At 36.7% G+C, this 23649-nt stretch overlaps 1 protein-coding gene across 2 annotated transcripts in view; it reads left to right on the top strand.

Annotated features, from left to right (window-relative positions):
* SMOC1 (SPARC related modular calcium binding 1) overlaps nucleotides 1–23649 on the top strand; it is a 207749-nt gene that overhangs the window by 142572 nt on the left and 41528 nt on the right. For both annotated transcript variants that reach the window (XM_007472901.3, XM_007472900.3), the window contains exon 7: nucleotides 6910–6990. In XM_007472901.3, the coding sequence (XP_007472963.1) occupies nucleotides 6910–6990 (81 nt within the window). The remainder of the gene's footprint in view (nucleotides 1–6909; nucleotides 6991–23649) is intronic.

The raw sequence follows: 23649 nt of genomic DNA on the forward strand, positions 1-23649 counted from the left end.
TTAAGATACTCTGCTAGATGCCAGGAGAGTGATAATGGTCAATAAAGCACAATCCTACTCCACAAGTAACTTTCATAGCTAGTAAATAAGTGTCTGAGGTCAATGTATGAACTTAGGTCTCCCTGACTCAAGGTTCAGCACTCTATGCACTGTGCCACCTACCTGCCTTTAATCATCTATATCAAAAATTCTGGTAGAAATACAGATTTCTTAACCTTTTTATGTCAATGTCTCATTCTCAGAATAATGCTTTTAACGCATAAAATAATATGAATTTTAAAGAAGCTCATTTTATTGAAATAGAGTTACTAATTGTTTAATTAAGTGCCCATTCTCCAGGTTAAGAACTTTCCTGGTAAATCAAACCTAAAGAAAAAAATGGTAATTATACCCAATGGAATGATAGCTCACAGGTTCCTTTTTTAGGGACAAATAAATGAGCTGATCAACTTGCTTTTATTGTGTAAACAGACAAGGAATTTAATCTCATGGGACATTTGGTTACTTCAGATTGCCATGCTTATGATAAGCATTTTCAAGAATCACCACAAAGATGATTATAACTGTTTGAAAGGATGAAGAGAGAGAAATTCAACAAAGAAATTAATAAGTTTTTCCAAATTTAGTCAATGCATACTTGATCATTTCAATGCAAAGGTGGTATTAGGGAAATAGACAAAAATATGTAAGAAAACATGCTAAGAAATGAGCAATCCAAGTTTTTACAGATTCTAAAGGGGCTTTATGCCTGTTTCCAATGAATATTTTCAAGTAGAGTCCAAAAAATTAAAATAAAAAAGTAAAGAGTCATGATAGACAAGAACATAAGGAGCACTGAATAATATCACCAAAATAGTGAAATTATCTCCTAATGGACAAGAGTTGTTAACAATATGGGACTCATTTCAAGTCAGCTGATTCTGTACAGAAAAGATAAAAATCAATACCAATTAGAAGAATAACAATGAGAAGATTATGGAAGGAAATTGAGATGGTTCTTATATAAATTATTTCAACAATATTTTGATGAATTTCTTATGAAATCTAACCCTTGATCAATCAGTTGTCAAAATGAATTGCCAATAAAACCTAAAAATTACTTTAGTAAATCTCCTTGCCAACTAGAGAATACTGAAGGATAATGCTGACTTAGAATATAAACTCCTTTGTGAAATATTTTGGAGACAAGGGTAGAAGATCATAAGTATTCCTTCACAAAATAGGAAGACGTAATATTTAATGGAGGAAAAATAATGTTACAAAAATATTAGTACAAGAACCAATTGAATTAGATCATCATGATAGCACTTGGGGAAAATAACAAAGAAAAATGGACACTGTCAAATTTCTGTAATTTTTCCATCAAGGACAGTGGAGGCACCATATTTAAGACTCAACATCAAAGAATCCTAGATGTGATACCTGAAGAGGTAAATATATTACCAAAGAAAACAAATATGGAGAATCAACTAGACTGTAACCAACATTTCCAGAAAAGTTCTAAATTACAGGCAATTTAATTTTTAGGTCATTGAGGAACAAATTACCTGAACAAGGAGAGGATACCAAATACTTGTGTCTTATTAACAAAAAAAGTTGATCAAGAAATTCCAAATCTATTGACAAATACGCGTACTTTCCTATCCTATAAAATCTTTGGCAATACCATGCACATGCATGAACAATATTCCTGATAAAAATATGAACAAAGGAATAGGTAGATTTTGGGAGATCATGCTTAAAATGGAATAAATCATTACAGATACATATATAATTAACTGGAAAGTTTTATTAGCTATATTTATAAAAGCACTATTAGCCATAAAAATCATTTGATTTGGTGTCTTTTGTATATATTAAAATCATAGAAGACATCTTGAAAGATGTAACAGAATTTTTTTACTCTATGGATTTCAATATTAAATGAGAAGCTGTATACTTGCTAATGGTGTTTTCTACTCAAATGGAGAAGAAGTCTTGGGGTATAGCAAAAGAAGTCAGTAAGTTCACATATACTGACCCATACTAGCTGTGTGACCCTGAGAAAGTGACAACCTATCAATACCCTAAGCAATTTTCTAACAATTGCAAAGTACTAATTTACATTGGCAGAAGTTATTTTTCACCAGGTAGTCTCATACCAATGAAAATCAGAGGGCCAGTCCAAATTAAAAAATCAGTTATCTGCACAAACAAATCAAATCAAAAGGAAGATTTTAGAGGATATGAAACCCTCCTCTTGTTTGCATATGACATTATACTGATTTATATAAAAGCCTAGAATACTAGAGATCAATAATTGCTAAATAATAATGATAAGAGTAATTTTTTAAAAGTTTAGCCTAACTATGCACATTATTCAGATTATGCTGTGCCATTGGATAGACAGCTTATGGAGCCCATTAATCAATATATAATGTAAATACAGGTAGCACTAACTAGCTAACTATAGATAGATATACACAGACAAAGGAATAGATAGGCAGACAGATAATTTTGAACATACAGTGGCTAGACAATGAACTGGACCCAAATTTGAAAAGAAATGATTGAACTGTCTCATAGTTGAAAAATTATTCAGTGATTCTCACTAGAAAAAAAGTTTATCAGTATTCTTTTGGTGAGTTTGTTTGGTTACATGTCATAAGATCACATAGTTTCTGATAACTTCAAGTTCAGAATCACCCAAAAGGCAGTGGGGAGAGGGTAGTTAACCAGCTTCAACAAAAAATAGTGTATACAAAGGGAAGGCATAAAGGAAACCATAAGGAAAGAATGTGCCCAGAAGAAAAGGCAAATTAAAAACAAATAAAAAACCAGAGAGGTTGGTAACTCAAGGACCCTGTATCCACCAATGCCAACATCTATCAGAAATCCCCTATTGGGTGGTTTCTCTATGGAGGATTTATGGGAAGACATGAATAGGAATCAGATGACATAAAGATTCATTTCAATTGTTATTACTGGAGGAGGTACACACATTGCTGATATCCCAGATCCATCAAAGTATAAATGAAAATCAGTACTAATTGAAGAGAAATTTGCCAACCCTCTTTATAATGGAATTGATAATTCTACTCTTGTACTAACTTCAGTTCAAAGGGGAAAATTTTGAGTTTTGCTGTGACATAGAGAATTGACATAACTTTTTTTTTTAATCAGACTCGGCTTTAAGCTCTCACTTCTACATTTGGACAAGAAATGTAGGCAGCAGGATAGGTTTTCATGATATAGGGCTGCAAGCCAGTGTTCTTCACTCCAGTGCAGAAAAGTATAAAAATGACAGTTTCCCCAATGGCCAATGGGCAAATGCCTGATTGCTCCCTGGAGTTGTCCCACCCTGTTCAGCAGCCAGTTGTTTGGTTTTTCCTTTGCATGCTCAAGTTGGCATATTGTACTTTGCTTCTCTGGAACAGCTAAGCCTTTGACTATGTCTTGAGTACAGGGTTATGCAGTTGGCAAAGAAACAGGGCTGTGAGTCAAGACACCTGAGTTTCAACCTTTATTCTTTCCTCACATGCTGTGAGGCCCTATTCAGTAGCTTTCTTTTCTGAATCTTGGTCATTGAAATAAAGATGACCATTGTAATCTTCCAAGAAAGAGGAGGCTCCTACTTGATTGGACTAATTAATCAACAAATCACCTAATCTGCTTCCAGTTTCTCTCACCCCAATTTATCTTATGTACTGCTATCAATAGGTAAGCATTCTTACTCATGCTTCCTATAGCTTCCATGTCAATTTTCATTGACTCGAAAAAGCTCTTTACTCTTCACAACCTGATTCTGTCCTAGTGTATGGGGTATTCAGGGAAAACTAGTAGCTCTAGTTCCTCTTTTGGTATTCATCTGCCATTTAGCTCTCACTGGTGGCTCTAAGAAGCTGTAGCATGCATAGCAGCTACACTTGACTGGCAGGCTAAACCAGGTTGAGGATAATCAACAGAACTCAAACTCATCTGTGAATTAGGAAGTTGTTTAACCCAGTCATGTGAAGACTTTCCTCAGTAGTAAGAACTGATAAGCACAATTTGTTCCATGAAAGCAACTAAATCAGGTGCTGTGGAATGCCTAGAGATTGGTCAGACATCAAAGATGCCAGGATCATCTACTACGTCCTGGGTCATCACCATTCATCCTGACTGTTGACTTACCACTAGACATCAACAACACCAGAAGAGAGGAGTGAGAGTGACAACTTTGTGCAATTCTGCCTCACTTAAGTCCAGTTCATGCATAATTGAAGAAGACTTCACTCCATGATGTTACCGGTCCTCTTTGAAAACAAAGGAGCAACAGCAACAACAGCTATTCCTATGATGGATATTTTCATAAGATCATAATATTTCAAGCTGGAAGCAATACTAGAGATCATCTAGTTCAACCTTCTCACCCGTAGTGTCATTTTGGTCCTCTGTGAATACAAAGGTCAACAACCAACTCCTGACAGTCTAAACTCTTTACCCTGCTATTTAAGGCTGTCTAGAATCTGGCTCCAATTTACTATCTCAGTCTTATCTCACCTACCTCCCTTTAATGTACTCATATTCTAATCTCACAAGGATTCTCAGAATCTGCTGTCCAATTAATGCATTACTGGTGGAGTTGTGAATTTATCCAATCATTCTGGCTGTCTGCCTTTTGATCCAACCATACCACTTATGGGTTTATACCCCAAAGAGATAATAGGGAAAAATATAGGTACAAAAATATTTATAGCCATTCTTTTTGTGGTGGCAAAAAATTGGAAAATGAGGGGATGCTCTTCGATTGGGGAATGGCTGAACAAATTGTGGTATCTGTTGGTGATCGAATACTATTATGCTAAAAGGAATAATGAACTGGAGGAATTCCATGGGCACTGGAATGACCTCCAGGAATTGATGCAGAGTGAAAGAAGTAGAACTAGGAAAACATTGTACACAGAGACTGATACACTGTGGCATAATCAAATGTAATGAACTTCTCTGCTGTCAGCATTGCAATGACCCAGGACAATTCTGAGGGACTTGTGAGAAAGAACACTATCCACATCCAGAGGAAGAACTGTGGGAGAAGAAACACAGAAGAAAAACAACTGCTTGATCACATGGTTCAATGGGGATATGATTGGGGATATAGACTCAAAGCTATCACCCTAATGCAAATATTAATAATATGGAAACAGATCTTGATCAATGACACATGTAAAACCCAGTGGAATTGCTCATTGAATACAGGACAGAGGTGGGAGGAGGGGAGGGAAAGAACATGAATTATGTAACCATGGGAAAATATTCTAAATTATTTAATTAAATAAAAAAATTTAAATAAAAAAAAATAAAGAATCCATTGCCCATATCCCAAGGGATCTTTGCATGTGTCCATATTCTTCCCTATGATTGCAATGTCTTGTCTTGTCTTATCTCAGCTTGTTGAACAGTTAAAAATCCTTCATAGTCCAGATCAAATGTTCCCTTCTCTATAAAACCTTATTTCATATTTCTCTCTATCCATCCCATAATCTTCTCAGAGGCAGAAGTCATTTTCTCTTCCAGTCAAGTTTTATGGAAGGTTTTTCATACCTTTTTCAACCACCTATTCTACTGTATGTGCCTTTTGAATTATTTTTTTCTTACAAGTCTCATCTCCAATCGTAATAGATTCCAAAAGAACTAGGATTATAATTTATTTATCTTTGACTTTCTCCTAACACCTAACAGAGTATCTTAATAAAATAGTAAATGATGGTTTGAATTTATTTAAGCACTTCTCAGGCAATGTACCACCATATGGAACAAGGGGGAGTAGAGCAAACAGTTCTTTGCCTCAAAGAACTAATAATAGCCTTATAAGTGAGGCAAGAGGTGCATGTGTTAAGTTGAATAGCAGTATGAGATTTTAAAAATCAAAATAATAATAGAAGGGAGAGACCCTATTTTTTAAAGCAATCATCCAAACCTATACGTGGCATCTTTAGTTGGGAATGAGTTAGTATTGATTAACCTGACTTTTAGATTTGGTGTTTAGGGCTAGTTAAATAGCAAAACTCTTTGAGTATGAGCTGAAGCTTGCCTTGGCTCAGCACTTTAAGATCTCCAAAAAGCCCTGGGTCTTTGGCAGTCTTAAATTCTCTGAATGTATCAGTTAAGTTTGGGGACAAGCTAAGAATTCAGATGACCCTGTAGTAGGTTCAGGATATCCCTGCAAAAGAATGGATTCCAGACCTCTGGTTTGTTAATTGAGAGACCTAAATAACTCTGGGTCCTAGAACCAACCTTGTTTCCCTGGAGACTTTAGGACAGAGGTATCCTTCAAGGCTGGTCTGGATCAAGCCTGCCTTGAGAGTTTGGCTTATTGAAAAGAGAACAAGAGAGAATTTATGTGATTCTTTGACTTTCTATTCCTTATTGGGTAAAGCCTCAGCAGATCCCAGTTAAAGCGGTCTCTGTGGCTTGTTTGGATCTCATTTTGTTGACTTATCCCCTTTAAATCTTCTCCCAAGGAAGCAGCTGAGAGGAAGTGGGCTTGGCCCAGCCTTCTTCAACTCCTGGGATAATATTTTGATTTCTGGTCAGAATGGCTCAGGGCCTCTGGCCTCCGACCACTTTGTGGACTGGTCCCCACTGTACAGTGCAGATGTTTCCTCAAGCAATCACTGAGGGGTGGGGAAGGAGTTAAACTTGTTATCCTGAATCAGGCCCTTTGAGCTGAGGGTAGTTAGAAGAAAAGGAGAAAGCAAGAGATGAGAGCAAGTCTGGAGGGAGAAGAAAGCATCACCTCACGAGTTTCAGGAGATACCCCAGGCTCTTAAAACGGGTACCAAAGTCAGAATTAAGGAATAAAAAGTCAGCATCTGACAGCAACTTCATGATTGGTAATCACCTCTTCATTTAACCTTTAACCCTTTATCTTTGTCTTTTTTTTTTTAGAAATCACAGCCCCCACTCTATGGATTAAGCACTTGGTAATCAAAGATTCCAAACTAAACAACACTAATGTAAGAAATTCAGGTAAATGATCCTTCTGGGACAGCATTCATTATCCTATATCCTTGCCACTAACTAGCTGTGGGGCCATGTGCATGACTGTACAGTTTGTCATTTTTAAAATGAGAGGGTTGGATTAACATGTCACTCAGTGGTTATTTATTAAGCTCCTACTATGTGCCAGGCATGTGTGAGATGACTTCGAAACCTATTCCTGATTGAACGTTCTATAATATGTGATTTAACTTCATGTTTTAATTTTTTACATTCTAGCTGCCATGCAGAATAGCCCAGAATCTGAGAGAAGCAAGGGGATTCATAAGTATATCAGACAGGGGGCCCTTAAAACCCTACACCTGGACCAATTTCAAGCTACAACTAACTTAAAACTGTTCACTGTCTTTGGATGCTGACAGCATCTGTTCTTTCTGGTTGGTTCTTTTGGACCCTGTTTGATGTTTGTTGGAACTTCTGTGATTGGGACAGATTGACCTGGTAGGACAAATGTGAACCTCTGAAAGTTAATAGATTCAGGGGAAATCTTTTTGTTTATTTTCCTCATCCTAAAGACTAACCTTGGGCTAATGTCCATAAATAGAAAACAGAACAGGACAACATTTTTTAAATTGGTCTTAGGACCCCTTTACACTCATAAAAATTAATGAAGACCCCAGAGAGTTTTTCTTTATATGACATATCTATTGATAACACCTTAGAAATGAAAACATCTTATTTTTATCATTATGAAAATAATATCTACTTAGAAACAAAGTATCTGCCTTGGAAACTGACTTAAAAAGTCCCAGGAGTTACCAGGACTCCCCAAGCGAGAACCACCAGATTAGAGATAAGATCAGTACTATAATTTCACTGATATAGGGAATTTGAGGAAACTCTCTCAACTAGTTCAGGTCACCACTTTCTCTCAAATGTATAAATTTAGGGTAGTGATTCTTAGTCACATATGTGTCTAGAATTCCTCTGGGAGTCTGGTAAAGCCTATGGACCTCTTCTTGGAATATTGTTTTTAAATGTATGAAATAAAGCATATAGGATGACAAAGGAAATTAATTATTTTGAAATGCAGTTATGAAAAAAATTTAAGTTCACAGACCTCAGGTTAAGAAAACCCTTTTCCTACAGAGTTACCTAGGACACTGAGAGATTAGGTGACTTTCCCAAAGTCACATAGCCTTCTAGTATGTGTCAGAAGTGGACAGTGAAATCTAGGTCTTCCTGGTTCTGAAATCAGTACCTTAACCACTATTCTTCTAGACTCTAAATAGGAATATATATATGTATATATATATATATATATATATATATGTGTGTGTGTGTGTGTGTGTATATATATATATGTATATATATAAACTAGTAAATTTGCTAATATATATTAGCAAATTTATTAGTTAGTGGTTTACTTGTTGTTTCATTATAAAGCATAATAATTTGGTAGTCCATCATTCTCTAAAGTGTCAGTCAATAAGCATTTATTAAGAGTCTACACTAGGGGCATATAGCTAGTAAATGACTAAGGCCAGATTTGAACTCTGAAAGATGAATCTTCCTGACTTTAAATCAGGTGATCTATCTATCCTCTGTGCTACCTAGCTGCCCCAGCAGGTCAGTTCTCTGTTATCTTTCTTTTTTAAGGAAAGTACCAGGATTCCTTTCTAAGAGGAGCAAAACCTGCTGGCTCCCATACTCCTTTGCATTGCTTTCAATTGACCAGAAGTTGTTTCTGAAAGAAATATAGATGAGGTCATTATGCTTATTGCTTTAGGATGTGGAAGCTTGGTGTGGGACAGGGATGGGGGAAGATTTAAATGGTGATTCCTCCAAAGGAATTAAAACCAGCACTGACTTCAAGGGTAGGTAGGTAGGTGAGTGGGTGTCCTGGGGATTTGCCAGTAATAATTGTTTTCTCCTCCCTGACTTCTGGGACAGGCTAGTCACTCTGCCTAGAAAGCATGAATTCCACATCCATTCTCCTCAAGGAATTTCCTCCCCTTTTTTTCCCCTTGAAAGCTTAGGCACCACTACTTTAAATCAACAACTCAATTACATAAACATGCATTAAACTCCTATTATTTGCAAATCGCAATTGTAATTGTTGAGCCAGAGAAATAGGCATGAAACAGTTCCTGCCCACAAAGAGCTTACACCTTTCAGAGGAAAGCACTTGTGCACAGGTAAATATAACACAAGGAGTGCCCTGGACAAATGGGGAGATTAAACTAAGTGTTTAGGTAGTGCAAAAGATAGAGTGTTGGACCTAGAGTCAGGAACATTTGAGTTCAAATCTAGCTTCAAACTCTTACTAGCTGTATGACTCTAGGCAAGTCATTTAACCAGCTTGCCTCACTTTCCTCTTTTGTGAAATGGGAATAACATTTACCTCCTAGAGTTGTTGTGAGGATCAAATGAAATCTTAAATGTAAAGAGCTTGACACAGTTCCTGGCATATGTTAAATGCTATGTAAATGTTAGCTATTATTTAATTATGGAAATTTGAGGAGAGGACAGCTAAAGAAAGCTATCCTTATAGAACAAGTTTTTATATATTTAGAGTATCCCAAGACTGTAGATTTGAAGCTGGAAGAGACCAAAGAAGCCATGGAATCTGAGTCTGTCATTTTACAGATGAGATCATTAAGGCATAGAGGGGTAAAACGACTTCAGTGCCCTACAGCCAGTATGTAACTGAGGTAGCATCCGAACTCAGTTCTTCCTGGTTTTCAGGTCCAGTTCTCTGTCCACAAAACCAATCGCCTCTCTTCAGGTTAAGTAGCTTGCTCATAAGTAACTGAGACAGGATTCATATTCCTTACTCTTGAGTCCAACATTTTCCACTTGCTTTGGTGCTATTTGTGGTACTTCATCTGATTTTCAAAGGAGGGGGAAAATTCTGGAAAGTGGAGAAGAAAAAGTGAGATAAGGTTTTTGAAACTGCATAAAGGTGGGACAGTTAGGTGGGAGGAAGCTGGATGGCTCAGTGAATAGAGAGCCATACCTGGAGACGGGATGTTCTGGGTTCAAATTTGACCTCACACACTTTCTAGCTGTGTGACCCTGGGCAAATCACTTAACCCCAATTGTCTAGCCCTTACCACTCTTCTGCCTTGGAACCAATACTCATTATCAATTCTAAGATAAAGAGTTATTTTCAAAAATGAAAAGGAAAGTGCATAGAGGTGAGTACAAGCAACAAAAAGTTGTCTAGTTTGACTGGAATGTAGAATGTGTGAATGGGAAGGATAAAACAAGCCTGGATAGAAAACTTGGCGACAGATCATGGAAGTCTTTTAACTCCAGGTTCTGGAACTTTTTGTTCTAGACTAAAGGGAGGACCATTAAAGGTTTTTGAGTAAGGGAATCACATAACCAGCATTAGAAAAATTATTTGGGCAATTGCATAAAGGAAGAATTGGAGAGAGTTAGAGATAAGCAGGGGAAATCAATTAGAAGACTTTTACCATAGCTTAGATAACTAGGATTGGTGCCCTGTAAGTCAAGAGAAGGATAGAAGAGATGTATGAAGGTAAATCAATACAACTTGGCATTTCATTAGATATGAGGGGTGAGGGAGAATGAAGAATCAAAGATGTCTGAGGATGTCAAAATGGGTAATTGGAAGGATGTTGGTATCTTCAATAGAAATAGGTAAGTTTGAAATAGGATTTGGAATGGGGATGGGGAAGGAGAAGATGATTTTTGTTGTGGATGGCTTGAGTATGAATTACTAATGGAATATCAAAATGGAATGAAGACATATCAATGAGTAATGTGGGATTAGAGTTAAGAAGATTCAAATATATATACATATATATATATATATATATATATAGTTTTGAGCATTATTATAAAACCCATTGGAACAAATCAGATTTCCATGACAAAGTCCAGGATAAATCATTGGAAGGATACCCATACTTATGGTACGGGGAACCAGGTGATGATTCAGAAAAAGAAGCCTGGAAAATATGACTGACCAGGTAAGTGGTAGCCTGGGAAGATTAAGACCAAAATAGTCAAAGTAATGTGGGAGTATCTACAAGCAAAGGGGATCAAAATGGTGTCGAAAACAACAGAATGGATGAGTAGCACAAAGACTTTGAAAAGTACAGAGTGAATCAGTTTTTATCTTTGTATTCCTAGCATCTTGCATGCAGTGGGCAATTAATTATTTGTTGAAATCAGTTTTATTAAGTGACTAGATATTCTCCAAATATGAAATGCTTCATGGTTTTACCCAAGTAAACCATTGCCTTAAGGGTAAAAGGAGCCTGCAAGAAAACCCTGTGATTCTTTTTTGCTTCTCATGTAAACAAGTTATTTGAACTATCTGCCTGGGAGAGTCTCCCAGAATTAGTCTGCAAAATTTGATGGAAGCCTAGAGGTTTGACTTCCATTATAATACCAATGATATTCTCTTAGAGTACAGGAGAAAAACTACGTAGTGAAATAGCTATGCCCTAATAATGACTATGTCCTAAACAGTCAGGCACCTGGTAAAAGTGTTTGATTTTTTTTCTTTTTTTCAGTGAAGATTTGATTGTAGAAATCCTTTTAGCTCTCAGCTATTTCTGATCCTTCCATTCTAGGAAGCTCACCAAGGAACCTGTTGGTGATAATCTCTGAGTACCATCTTTCCTCCTAGAAGGAACATCTCAGCTTCATTTTTACCCAAACATCCTTTTTCACACTCAGACTCTACGATTCTATTTTTTTTCTTGTTGGTCTGGGAATTGTTGGTATTGGAAATGCTCTGCAAAGCCACTAAAGGTTTTGGAAGGCATGACACATTTTCGGACAGACTTAGCCTGCCATCCCCTACCCCCAACACTTTCCTTTCCTCCCAGGTACCTTGGTCTCTCAAGTTCTTAAACTTCACCAAATACTCACCATAGTCTATATTTTCTTTGAGTTGTGTGACAGGTTCCTTTCTTTAAAAAAAAATCTTCCTCCTCCCTCCTATTCTATGAGAAACAACTTAGTGCAATGGAAAGAGTTCTAAATTTGGAGTCAAAAGACTCAAACTTGAATTCTGCCTCTGCCAGTCACTTATCTGCTCTGGGCCTCAGTTGACACATCTGTAAAATGAGAGGATCAAACTAGATTACTTTGTGGTTCTTTATACCTCTAGATCAATGATCCCATGATTCTCCTTAACCCTTTCCCTCAATCTGACTTGACAATCTTTGTTTCCAGGAAAAAGAATACATCCAGATAGATAAATCTTGGCAGTGAGCTTCTCTCAAAGCCAAGTTTTAGCCTAGGTCTCAACTCTCTTGTCTTGCATCTTTTTTTGACAAAAAATTGTCAATTTTTTGTATTTTTTTAGCAATACTCCTTTTGGTTTAGAGATTGGTTTAGTCATATCAATGACCTAGGTTAGAACTTGTATTCCAATGTTTCTAGTGCCCTAGAGCTCAACCCACTCCTCTGACACACATTTACTCACCAGTTCTAGACCCTCTTGTGCCAGAATAAATGTCTTTTTCCCCCTTTACACATGTTAAATGGTAGTGTTTCTGTCCACTGGTCTTTGAGAAGTGGCCTCACAAATAAAGACATGGTCACATGAGTCTTCCTCTGTCTACTAAATATAATATGAATGTTTGAGGCCCCAGACAATTGTCATGGAGAAAGATAGCAGGACCTAGTACATAGAGTTGTTTCTGGGTCAAGAGGATCTCTACTTGAACCCTGCCTCTGCCACTTACTAACCATGCTAAATAAGCAAATCATTTCTAAACTCTCTGACCCTCAGTTTTCTCTTTAGTAAAATAATATTGGCAATATCTATCTCATTTCATAATTGTGAGCATCAAATAAGACAGTCACTTTTTGAGCTTAATGTCAAGGTCATGTATTTTCTGTTTTCACTTCTAGGTTTTTCCTTTGAATGCATAACAGTTTTTGGCTTTCATCTATTTTTGAATTTTTCTTCATTTTTCTCTACCTTATGGTTTGATGTACACTTGGCTCCACTTTCCAAGTAATCTAGTCTCTTTATAGGATTATGCAATAAAGGATATCTTGCAGTATTAATAGAGAGAATATGTAATATAAGAAAGAGTAGAGGTCTTAAAGGAGCAGAAATGCCCACACATGCCACTTTCATTCAATGGATCCCCAAGGTAAAATACAGAATCCCTTTAGCCCAAGGATTTCTGGAACTAGACTCTATAAGTTGACTCAAAGTAGGTCATGGCTTTTTTCTCCCACTCTTTGACTTCCACTGTCCCTTGGTTTTCATGTGTAGAAGGAGTTCTAAATATCTTATATCTTCCTTTAGTGATGCTATAGTTCTCCATAATTTGTAAGAAATGTCAAGAATGTTTCTCACTGGTTTTTAGACATAGACATGGCAATGTTTACTCTTATCTAATTCTATATGTGTCAAAGCTTATGAATTTTTTTTAGCATATGCATATTGGAATATGGGACTCACCTCCTAGTTTCTGACTTGATGCTATCAGATCTTCAAGGCTACCTCTCTCGCCTCTGACAGAGAATCTGTTGTCTTTGGATTTTGATGGCTCAGAGGCTGCTGAGCCTAAAACCCCGGTGCTCCCTCACCCCCTAAACTCCGTTGGTCTGCATTGACTGCTTGCAGGAAAACCACAGAGTGATGTAATAAGTTGAGGTCTGGAAAAATAAACAGCTCTCAGGGAAACCAGTGGTAGTCACCATAAGCAAATACCCCACAGCCACCTGGAGACTTGCACATGACGTGATTGGAAGGAAGAATGAGTAATCCATGAACGTTAGCAGCTGAGGACCAGTCGGGTGCATGTACTTTAAAAAAATGTTTATTTCTTAAATCAACTTTCTGGACTGCTGCCTGCCTACCCTATGCAGGTGATTTGATCCAGTTATGATCCACATTGGTTGGAGGGGGAATGGCAAGAAGAAACCCTTTAGGAGGGAGTAGAGGATAATCCAGTGGCCATCCTCACTATAGCTTTCTTCACCATCACTAAGCCCTTTTTTGCTTTCTCAAGTTTTCCCTCTACAGAGCAGTAAACATGGTTTGAGACAGCAGTGTGGTTATTCTCCTCATTCCATTTTTACCATTTTAAAATTAGGCCTCCCTGTTGATTTTGCTCCTTCTTTTCCCAGAGCCTGTCTAAGGATGTATGGTAGGATGGGGCTAATGGGAATCGCCTGCTTCACTTTCATTAACTTGTTTCTCTGAAAAAAATTATTTGGTTTCTACAAATTAATTCATAGTCTCAACTCAGAAAAAATACAAGCTACAAAATCTACTAGGTTTCCTTTTCGCCTCATCTTCCAGAAAACATAATAACAAATGTATTGCTTTAGTTTCCTTTATAGCTGGTCTATTCCTGGTTCTGACTTAGTCTTAAATTATCATTAAAAAGCAACACTTAAGACACCTTTTAGGTAGATAGGGTACAAATACTAAAAGTGTAAATGTAAATTGTTCTTTCTACATACCTTAATTTGCAGAGGAGATAAGATGAGAGTGGAAGTGAGATGTAGAATTTAAAAAACCAAATAAGATATAATCTTTGCTGTCATAGACCTGAGTTCTAATTGAAGGTTCAAGACAAGCTTCAGTTTTATAATCCATAAAATAGGGATAATAATATCGGTAGCATCTCCCCTTGCTACATTGTTGTGAAGGTCAAGTGAGATAACATAAATAAAGTACTTTTGAGAATTTGTAGCCCTGCATCAGTGTCAAGTCAAATCAAAAGTAGAAACAAGAAGACTGGGCAACCAATCTTATATGGGTGGTGAGAGCAAGTGAGGACTTGAGGGTGACATCAATGTTGTTGAGCCTGGGTGATGGAGAGGATGATGGTGCCATCAACAATAAAGAAGTCCTAACTTCTCTTATAGAGAAGTTAGAAGGGAGACTGCATGGTATGAATAGTAACTGAATTCTGGCTTCCCCTTTAGGATCAAAGAACTGTGATTTTGGTCAATGTGGAATCTCTCACCAAGCATCCACTTGGTTCCTAAAATCTGAGAAGATAAGTCATTTTCCCATTGTCATACTGCCAGACAAAAGTCAAGAAATGAGCCAAGTTAAGTCTTCTGACTCTAAACCTAGTGCTCTATCTAAAATACCATATTGGTCTTTAATACTATCTATCAGCAACAATAATTTTTTTCTTATCCCCAGGTTTTTCTCAAAACTCATATGAGCTTTTGGTAAGATTGCTTGGCTTTTTTTCTCTTCTTGCTAAACTGTTTGTTTGTTTAATTTATTTTTCCCCCCAAGGTAGAACAGTGGCATGATTAATGAAGAGAAACAGAGCATCTGGTTTGGAGGGGGAAATGATTTCAGTTAGGATAGATTGAGATTAAAGTTCTACATCAACAATTAGATGGCAGTATCCAGCAGGGCAATGGAAATCAGAGACTGGAACATAGAAGGTAGATTTGGAAATTTTTAAAATTTAGAATAGGGTAGTTTTCTTCTTCATAAAGAAGGGTAGATAACATGGTTCTTCTATCCTCAATCTTCCATTCTAGCTTTGTGTACTTTTTTTGCAGGGGCTGCTACCAAATTTCTTTGAGATATTACTTTAAACAGGGTGGGATCTCTACCAGCATTCCTCCTCTAAGGCTGAGCTTACTGTGACACACTATGAAGAAGGTAGAAGACAAAGAGTAATTGTGATTGCCTAGAATTGAAATCACAATTTAAACATTGCTCAGTGAATCTCCTGAGAATATGAAGCCAATCGAATAGCAAAAAGTAACTCTCCATAAAATTGATAATTTCCAAAATGCCAAACTACAGAGAAAAATTCTTTATGAATCATCAGACTCAGTTATTCCTGCCTCTCCTCCTAGTCAGAAAATGCTCAATTTACTTCTCTTTCCTCTTTCTCATCTTCCAAGTCTTTTAGCAACATGCTCAGTGATCTTTTGGGGTAGAGTATATGCTTTAACTGGGTAAATATTATTCTAATTCTTACATTTAGAGCTTCTTTTAACTCTGAGTCTATGATCCTTCCCTTCTCCCCTTACCCATGTGCACATACATACACCAAAAATAAACACACCAAAAACACACACATGCATGCACAAACAACACCACTACCGCTACCAGGGAAGATGAGCTAGTCTGTAAATTCTATTGGGCTTTCTTACTTCTACCTGCTTTATTACTTCTCTACCACAATCGAGTTTTAAAAGGATATTCTGTCCAATAGAGTATGCCTTAGAGCATGGGTTCCTAACCTAGAGTCCATAAGTTTGTCTTTTTAATATGTCAATAACTATATTTCAATACAATTGGTTTCCTTTGCAATCCTATGTATTGCACTTTGTGTTTTGAATAGATGATTCTGCGAAAGGGTCCAAGATTTCACCAGATTGTATGAAGGGTCCATGACACAAAAGGTTAAGAATCTCTGCCATAAAGGAAGTGTCCTCTTCTTTTTTTTAAACATTTTTTTATTTGGTCAATTTCAAACATTATTCCTTGGTTACAAAACTCATATTCTATTCATCCCTCCCCACACCCCACTCCTTCCATAGCCGACGCACAATTTCATTGGGTATTACATGTGTCCTTGATCAGAACCCATTTCCATGGTGTTGGTGTTTGCACTAGGATGTTCATTTAGAGTGTACACATCCCCAGCCATATCCCCTTGACCCATGTAATCAAGCAGTTGTTTTTCTTCTGTGTTTCTACTCCCACAGTTTTTCCTCTGAATGTGGATGGTGTTCTTTCTCATAGATCCCTCCAGGTTGTTCAGGATCACTGCATTCCCACTAATGGAGAAGTCCATTACATTCTATTGTACCACCGTGTATCAGTCTCTGAGTACAATGTTCTCCTGGTTCTACTCCTTTCGCTCTGCATCACTTCCTGGAGGTTGTTCCAGTCTCCATGGAACTCCTCCACTTTATTATTCCTTTGAGCACAATAGTTTTCCATCACCAACATATACCATAATTTGTTCAGCCATTCCCCAATTGATGGGCATCCCCTCGTTTTACAATTTTTTGCCACCACAAAGAGCGCAGCTATGAATATTTCTGTACAAGTCTTTTTTCCTTATTATCTCTTTGGGGTACAAACCCAGCAGTGCTATGACTGGATCAAAGGGCAGACAGTCTTTTAGTGCCCTTTGGGCATGGTTCCAAATTGCCCTCCAGAATGGTTGGATCAATTCACAACTCCACCAACAATGTATTAATGTCCCCACTTTGCCACATCCCCTTCAGCATTCATTACTTTCCTTTGCTGTCATGTTGGCCAATCTGCTGGGTGTGAGGTGATACCTCAGAGTTGTTTGGATTTGCATCTCTCTGATTATAAGAGATTTAGAGCACTTTTTCATGTGCTTATTAATAGTTTTGATTTCTTTAACTGAAAATTGCCTATTCATGTCCCTTGCCCATTTATCAATTGGAGAATGGCTTGATTTTTTTGTACAATTGATTGAGCTCTTTGTAAATTTGAGTAATTAGACCTTTGTTAGAGGTTTTTGTTATGAAGATTGTTTCCCAGTTTATTTCCCTTCTAATTTTGGCTACATTGGTTTTGTTTGTACAAAAACTTTTGAAGTGCCCTCTTCTTTTGAAATATCATTGTCGGCTAAGATCTAATTCCGCCCTCTGTTTTACTTTACTATATCTTTTAAAGATTGTATACTAATTCAATTAGGCAAATTAGAGCTAACAAAATTTAAGGTAAAAGTATATCATGGTGGAGAAATTATAGGGAAAATACACGATTATTGTCATTATTTCTAATAGTGAATTATTGTATTTATTAGGGGATTTCTACCTCTACTGTGAGGTAGGTAGGTGGCACAATAGATCACTGGACCCAGAGTCAGGAAGAACTGAGTTCAAATCTAATCCCAGACACTTACTAAGGATGTGACCCTGAGCAAGTCACTTAATCCCATTTGCCTCAGTTTCCTCATCTGTAAAATGAGTTGGAGAAGGAAAGGGCACACCACTTCAATATCTTTGCTAAGAAGCCACAGAGTCAGACATGACTGAAAACAACTCAACAACAATAACCTCCACTACATCTTAGAAGTTAGCTAATGATTCTTTCTAGTATTCTCGCTTAAATACTTGTGTCAGAGACGTGGTCTTTTCTTTCTATCTTATTAAATATTTATAGATTATTCTTTACTTTTTGCATTACTATCATTTCCCATTGGTCCTCCCTACCCCAAATAGAACCTCCTCATAACAAATGAGTACAACTGAGTGAAGAAGTCCACTCATTGGCCTGTCTTATGGTTCACCACCTCTGCTTCGAGGCAGGAGGCATGCTTCAGCATCAAGCTTTCTGAACTTATGATTGATTACTGCATTGTATTGAAGCCTTCCAGTCTTGTTTTCCTTTCCATTGCTGGTGTCATCATGTAAATATTTTTCTCATGGTTCTGCTTTCTTCACTCCATATTACTTCATTTATCTATTCTTAACTTTTTCTGAATTCCTCCCATCCTCTATTTCTTATGGCACAATAATATCCCATTTCATTTATATGCCCCAATTAGTTTAGCTATTCCCTAATTGATAGGCATCCAATTTCCTACCAAATGTTTGTTGTTACAAATAATGCTGCTATAAATATCTCCACATATAGGGTTTAGCTTCCTTCTGCCTTTGAACTCTAAGAATATTCCTTCAACTTGTTTTGACATAGAACCTTGATAGCTGTGGTCCAATTAGTTTACTCCAAGTCCTGACCCCAAATGACTTGCAGCTACTTGGATTTTGAAATATCAAGTTAGCCAAGTAGGAGCTAGAGAGGTAGATATGGTCATAGCAGCTGAAGGACACCTTAGGAACAGAAAAAAAAACTGGCCTTTTCCTCTAGTTAGCAAATAATAAAGCCACAGGAAGCTTATTAATCCCTCCTGTTAAAATGTGAGAAGTACTCATGTGGGAAAAATAACATAATAGCCTGAAACCATAGGGGCTAAAACATGTTTAACTAAATAAATAAATGGGATCCTTCTTAGCACTGCATGAAAAAGGAGAGACAGACAGACAGACAGAGAGAGAGACAGAGACAAAGATAGACACAGAGGGACAGAGACAGAGACAGAGGGACAGAGACACAGAGGGACAGAAAGAGAGAAAGGGACAGAGGGGGAGAGACACAGAGGGAGACAGAGAGAGACAGAGGCAGACAGAGGGACAGAGACACAGAGGGAGAGAGACAGACAGAGACAGAAAGGCAGACAGAGACAGAGAGAGAACTACTATGTATTCCCATTAGAATAAATGCCATGGATATGAGCTATAACATAAGAAAAAATAGTAGTATATCCATTCAGAAGTTCATAGCTGACAAAATCCAAGAAAGGAAACCAGCAATAAAATTCATACCTTTAGATGTCTATACACAAATAAAACAAAGTATAGGTAGCAATCAAGATGATCTAGGTGGAGCTCAGTGGATAGAGCACCTGACCTGGAAACAAGAGGACTTGGATTAAAATATGGCTTCAGACATTTTCTAGCTCTGTGACCCTACTAAAATAAATGAATAAATGAATAAAAATAAAAGGATATCAATGTATTATTATTGTGTGCACATATATAATTTTATATTTACAAATATTTTTAAAAGATCGGAGGTCCTAATACAAAGATTCTTTAGGTGCATAGATATCTCTGAGTCTTAGAAGGATAAGCCCTTATAAATGGAATTCTATGTCTGAATTCTATAAGAATATACCTAATTCAGTAGAAACAAGAGAGGTCAATGGCAAAAGGGAACTGGAAGAGCAGAGACTGTATATTGAACTCGTATGAGGAAATCCAGGAATCAGAGTGGTAAAATATATTAAGAGTATTTGAGTGGCTATCAGTGGTGTATCCATGCTGTCACATGGAGGAGTGAATAGAAAACTGGCTTTAAAGCCAAGAAGGTCTGTGTTCAAGTCTTGCCTCTGACATATACTGGCTATGTGATCCTGGGAAAATGGCTTAATTTCTAAGTGCTTTAGATAAGTTTCAGAAAAGATATTGACATGCATTGGTAGAGGATATTCTTTACCTGGGAGTTCATTCTAGCAGTGAATTCACATGTCCAATCCCTAACCCTATCCATGGAAATAGAACAGATATTGGTTTCTTTTTTCCCTTTTAAAAATTATTTATTTATTTAGAATATTTTTCCATGATTCATGTTCTTTCCCTCTCTTCTACCCTCCCCACTCCCTGAGCTGATGAGAAATTCCACTAGGTTATGCATGTATCCTTGTAGAACAGATATTGTTAATAAAACATACTACGGGACACCTGGAAATGATGAATCTTTTGTAAAACAAATCTCAAGCCTAGCATTGAGTCAAAATATGATAGTTAATGAAGGAAGTAAATCATGTAGATGTATGACGGAATTTCCTCTCTTTTTCTCTCTTTCTCTCTCTCCACCTAAAGCAGAATAGCCATTAACTTTTTGACTTTCATCATTGATTATTTCATTTTTCAAAAGATCCAATAGGGAAAAATTCTATTTTAGACTTGATTCTCTTCAATAGGAAGTAGCTGGATATTGGAGTGGAATTTTAAAGAACCTTGAAGGGAAATGAACATTTTTTAATTTAGAACTTGGGATCTATATAGAGAAAAAAATCTGAGCATAAACTAACTTGTAAATTTTTGGAGAAGAGATTTCAAAGGGTTCAGAGAGAAGATAGGTAGGATCCCACAGATTAAAATTCTACAGGAAAAGTCACAGAAGGATGTTAAAATCTCTCAGGAATGAAATTTTGAAGACACAAGGAGAATTTCTAGAGGGCAAAAAAGAGTTACCTAAACAAACCTGTACAGAGAACTGAGCAACCAAATTATATTTTTTTAAAAACTCACATAAGATGGAAAAAAGAGCAAATAACTGAGGATGAATACAAAATCATGACACAATTCTTTAAGAAATTTTTAAGACACAATTCTTTAAGAATTCTTTAAGAATTTAAGAATTGATAGCCATGTTGAAGCTCATAAAGAACTGAGATTTGTAAGGAAAGCTAAAGATAACAAATAGGATTTTTAAAAAAACTGTTGGAGAAAAGAGGAAGATCAAAGTTGTTGTTCAGGATGGCTAGATAATGATTATAAATAGTAGCGTGAGGGCAAAGCTGTTGAAATCTTAATTTGCTTCAGTTTTCTCTGCCAAGGAGAATGATCTTTGGAAAAGATAACAATGACAAAAGAATAAAAGAAATATATTCCTATCGTAGAGAAATAGCAAGAAATCATCTACTTATCTTTATTGTATTAAAGTTCCCAGACCCTAATAAACTGGAAAAGGTGACACCTAAGTCACTGTCCATGATCTTTGGAAGATGGTGGAGAACTAACTAGAGAGTGGCTGCATCAGACAAGTCAAACCACTACCAACATAACTGCCATCACCCCTGAAAGAGGTAGTTCAAGGACCTCGAATTCAAGAGCCTTTGGAATTGCAAGACTCATAGAAGAATTTTGGCAGCCATTATCCTAGGAAATAACCCCTTTGAAGATGTAATCTGGCAACTACTCCAGCAGGAACTAGAGCAACAGCTACTGAAGACCTAGAAAAGAAAGTTCTTATCCCCAAAGTGTTTGCTACTTTCAAATGGTTTGACATCAGAAACTGAAATAATTTTGGTGAAAAATATCATTAAAGAAGGGGCCCTAATATGCTTTGTTGTTGTACCCTAAGGACTATAGGATCTTTCCATTTAATATGTAGCAAAAACCTTCCATATGTATTGTCTACTCCATTAGAATGGGAACTCCTCAAAATGAAAAATTATCTTGTTACATATATATATATATATATATATATATATATATATATTGCTTAGTATAGAACTCTGCATAGAGTAAGCTCTTAATAAATGCTGTATTCATTGATTCACCAAGTCCCAAATCTACATTATATTATCTAGAATGTACTGCTACATCCTTTCTACATAAACTGTCAAACTATATGCCAAAATCTGGATTGCTGATTTAAGAATGGAGGGTTCCTTTAAAAAATGGGATAAGATTAGTATAGAATGACCTGCTTTTGCTGAACTGTTAAAACTGGCATATTAGCAATCACCATTTCCATTTCTACTATATTTGTTCACTAGCAAAAATTTGAATAATAGTTTAGAATGTTTCTAGGAATTGGAGTAAAACTCATTGAGTCACAAATTTTATTCTCTTCCCAAATCCCCCCACCTTTTAAAAAAGCTATCAGGACTTCTTGTCTTTCTCAAAACCTAAAGCCTCTCTCCAGTTCTCCATCATCTTTCATAAATGATGAACAATGGCTTAGCTGTCAATTTTACCAGTTCATTAGGGCCTGGTAACTTTAATACAGTAATGACAAGATGGCCTTGTGATTGACACTCAATGGGGATAACCAATACCTTCTCTATAAGAGTTGCCTCAGCAGGTGATGACTGTAAAGACTAGGCCAAAAGTAATATTGATAGTCAATTTGGGAGCTGCAAATCCCAGGACTCCTTCACTTACCTGCAAATTAATGACAGTTTGGTCAATAGCTGGTGATGAGGAAAATTGTTCTTTTTTCCACAATGATTTCTCTCCTCCATGTTGGCTTCAAAAGCTGGAATAGAAGCTGGTCTGGTGGCCTGGGAGAAATTGAAATTCCCAAGGCTCTTTGGTTGTAGGCTATTTCCATCAAAATCTGAAGGAAGATAGTGGTCAAAGTGGTTGTGATAAAGTAGAAAGTTGGGGAAAAACATAGAAATATAGACATAAGAGTTAGAATAAGTGATAACTAACAACTTTTAGGAATTCATTCAAACACATTTCATCACCAGAAGGAATCTAAAAAGCACTAGCATAGAGACATAGGTTTTGCTTTCCTCACTGTAGCCTGTTGAAGGCAAGGGATTCAGGATAAAGCCAATTTGGGAAATGAATAACTATGTAAGAAGGTAGTGATAGAGAAAGAGATGGATTTCTAGATCAGAGCTTACAGTATAGGGCTTAAAGTTTCTTAGTTAGTGATAGATTATGCTGAATAAGGACCAGTAAGAATGTATATTCCAGATAGGATGGGGAGATAAGTGCTTGTGTTTATACCCAAAGTTAGTTACTATAACTACAATGAAGTCAGAATAGCAACTGAAAGATCCAGAAATTCATAGAAGACAAAAGTCAAGAAAGTGGCTGGTAGTAAAACACATGGTTCAAGTGTCCGCAAAAAAAACACACAGAGTTTTTCCCCTCTCACAATTAGATAAATCTAAGGGGAAAAATAAACAAGAAGTTAAGGAGATGAACAGAACCTTAGATAAGTTAAAGTAAATATCTTGAGTCCCCACACACCAATATGAGGTTAGTAGTAGATCTAAGTTTGAGCATACACATAATCCAAAGATGGTTTCTGATGGGAAAACAATGACTTAAAGAACATAAATATTCTGCAACTGTCCTGTTTTAATATTCATCATACTATGGAGGTAATCCTGCATCCCTGAGGGGCTGTAGCACTGGAATGAAAGTTCCACTAGGTATGACCAAGCTGGAAAGACTTGTTCTGGAAAAAGTATGGTCTTGGCAAGAGATTGTGTTGGCTGCCCAAGGGGCAATCTGGCAAAATATGGTCCTGGTAATTAATATATGTTAAGAGAGAATCAAATGGGCTAAAGGGATCAAATTAAATGCTGATTGGAAGATGGAGAAAAAAGATTAATA

Source organism: Monodelphis domestica, chromosome 1, assembly GCF_027887165.1.
Source record: "Monodelphis domestica isolate mMonDom1 chromosome 1, mMonDom1.pri, whole genome shotgun sequence".
Taxonomy (NCBI): domain Eukaryota; kingdom Metazoa; phylum Chordata; class Mammalia; order Didelphimorphia; family Didelphidae; genus Monodelphis; species Monodelphis domestica.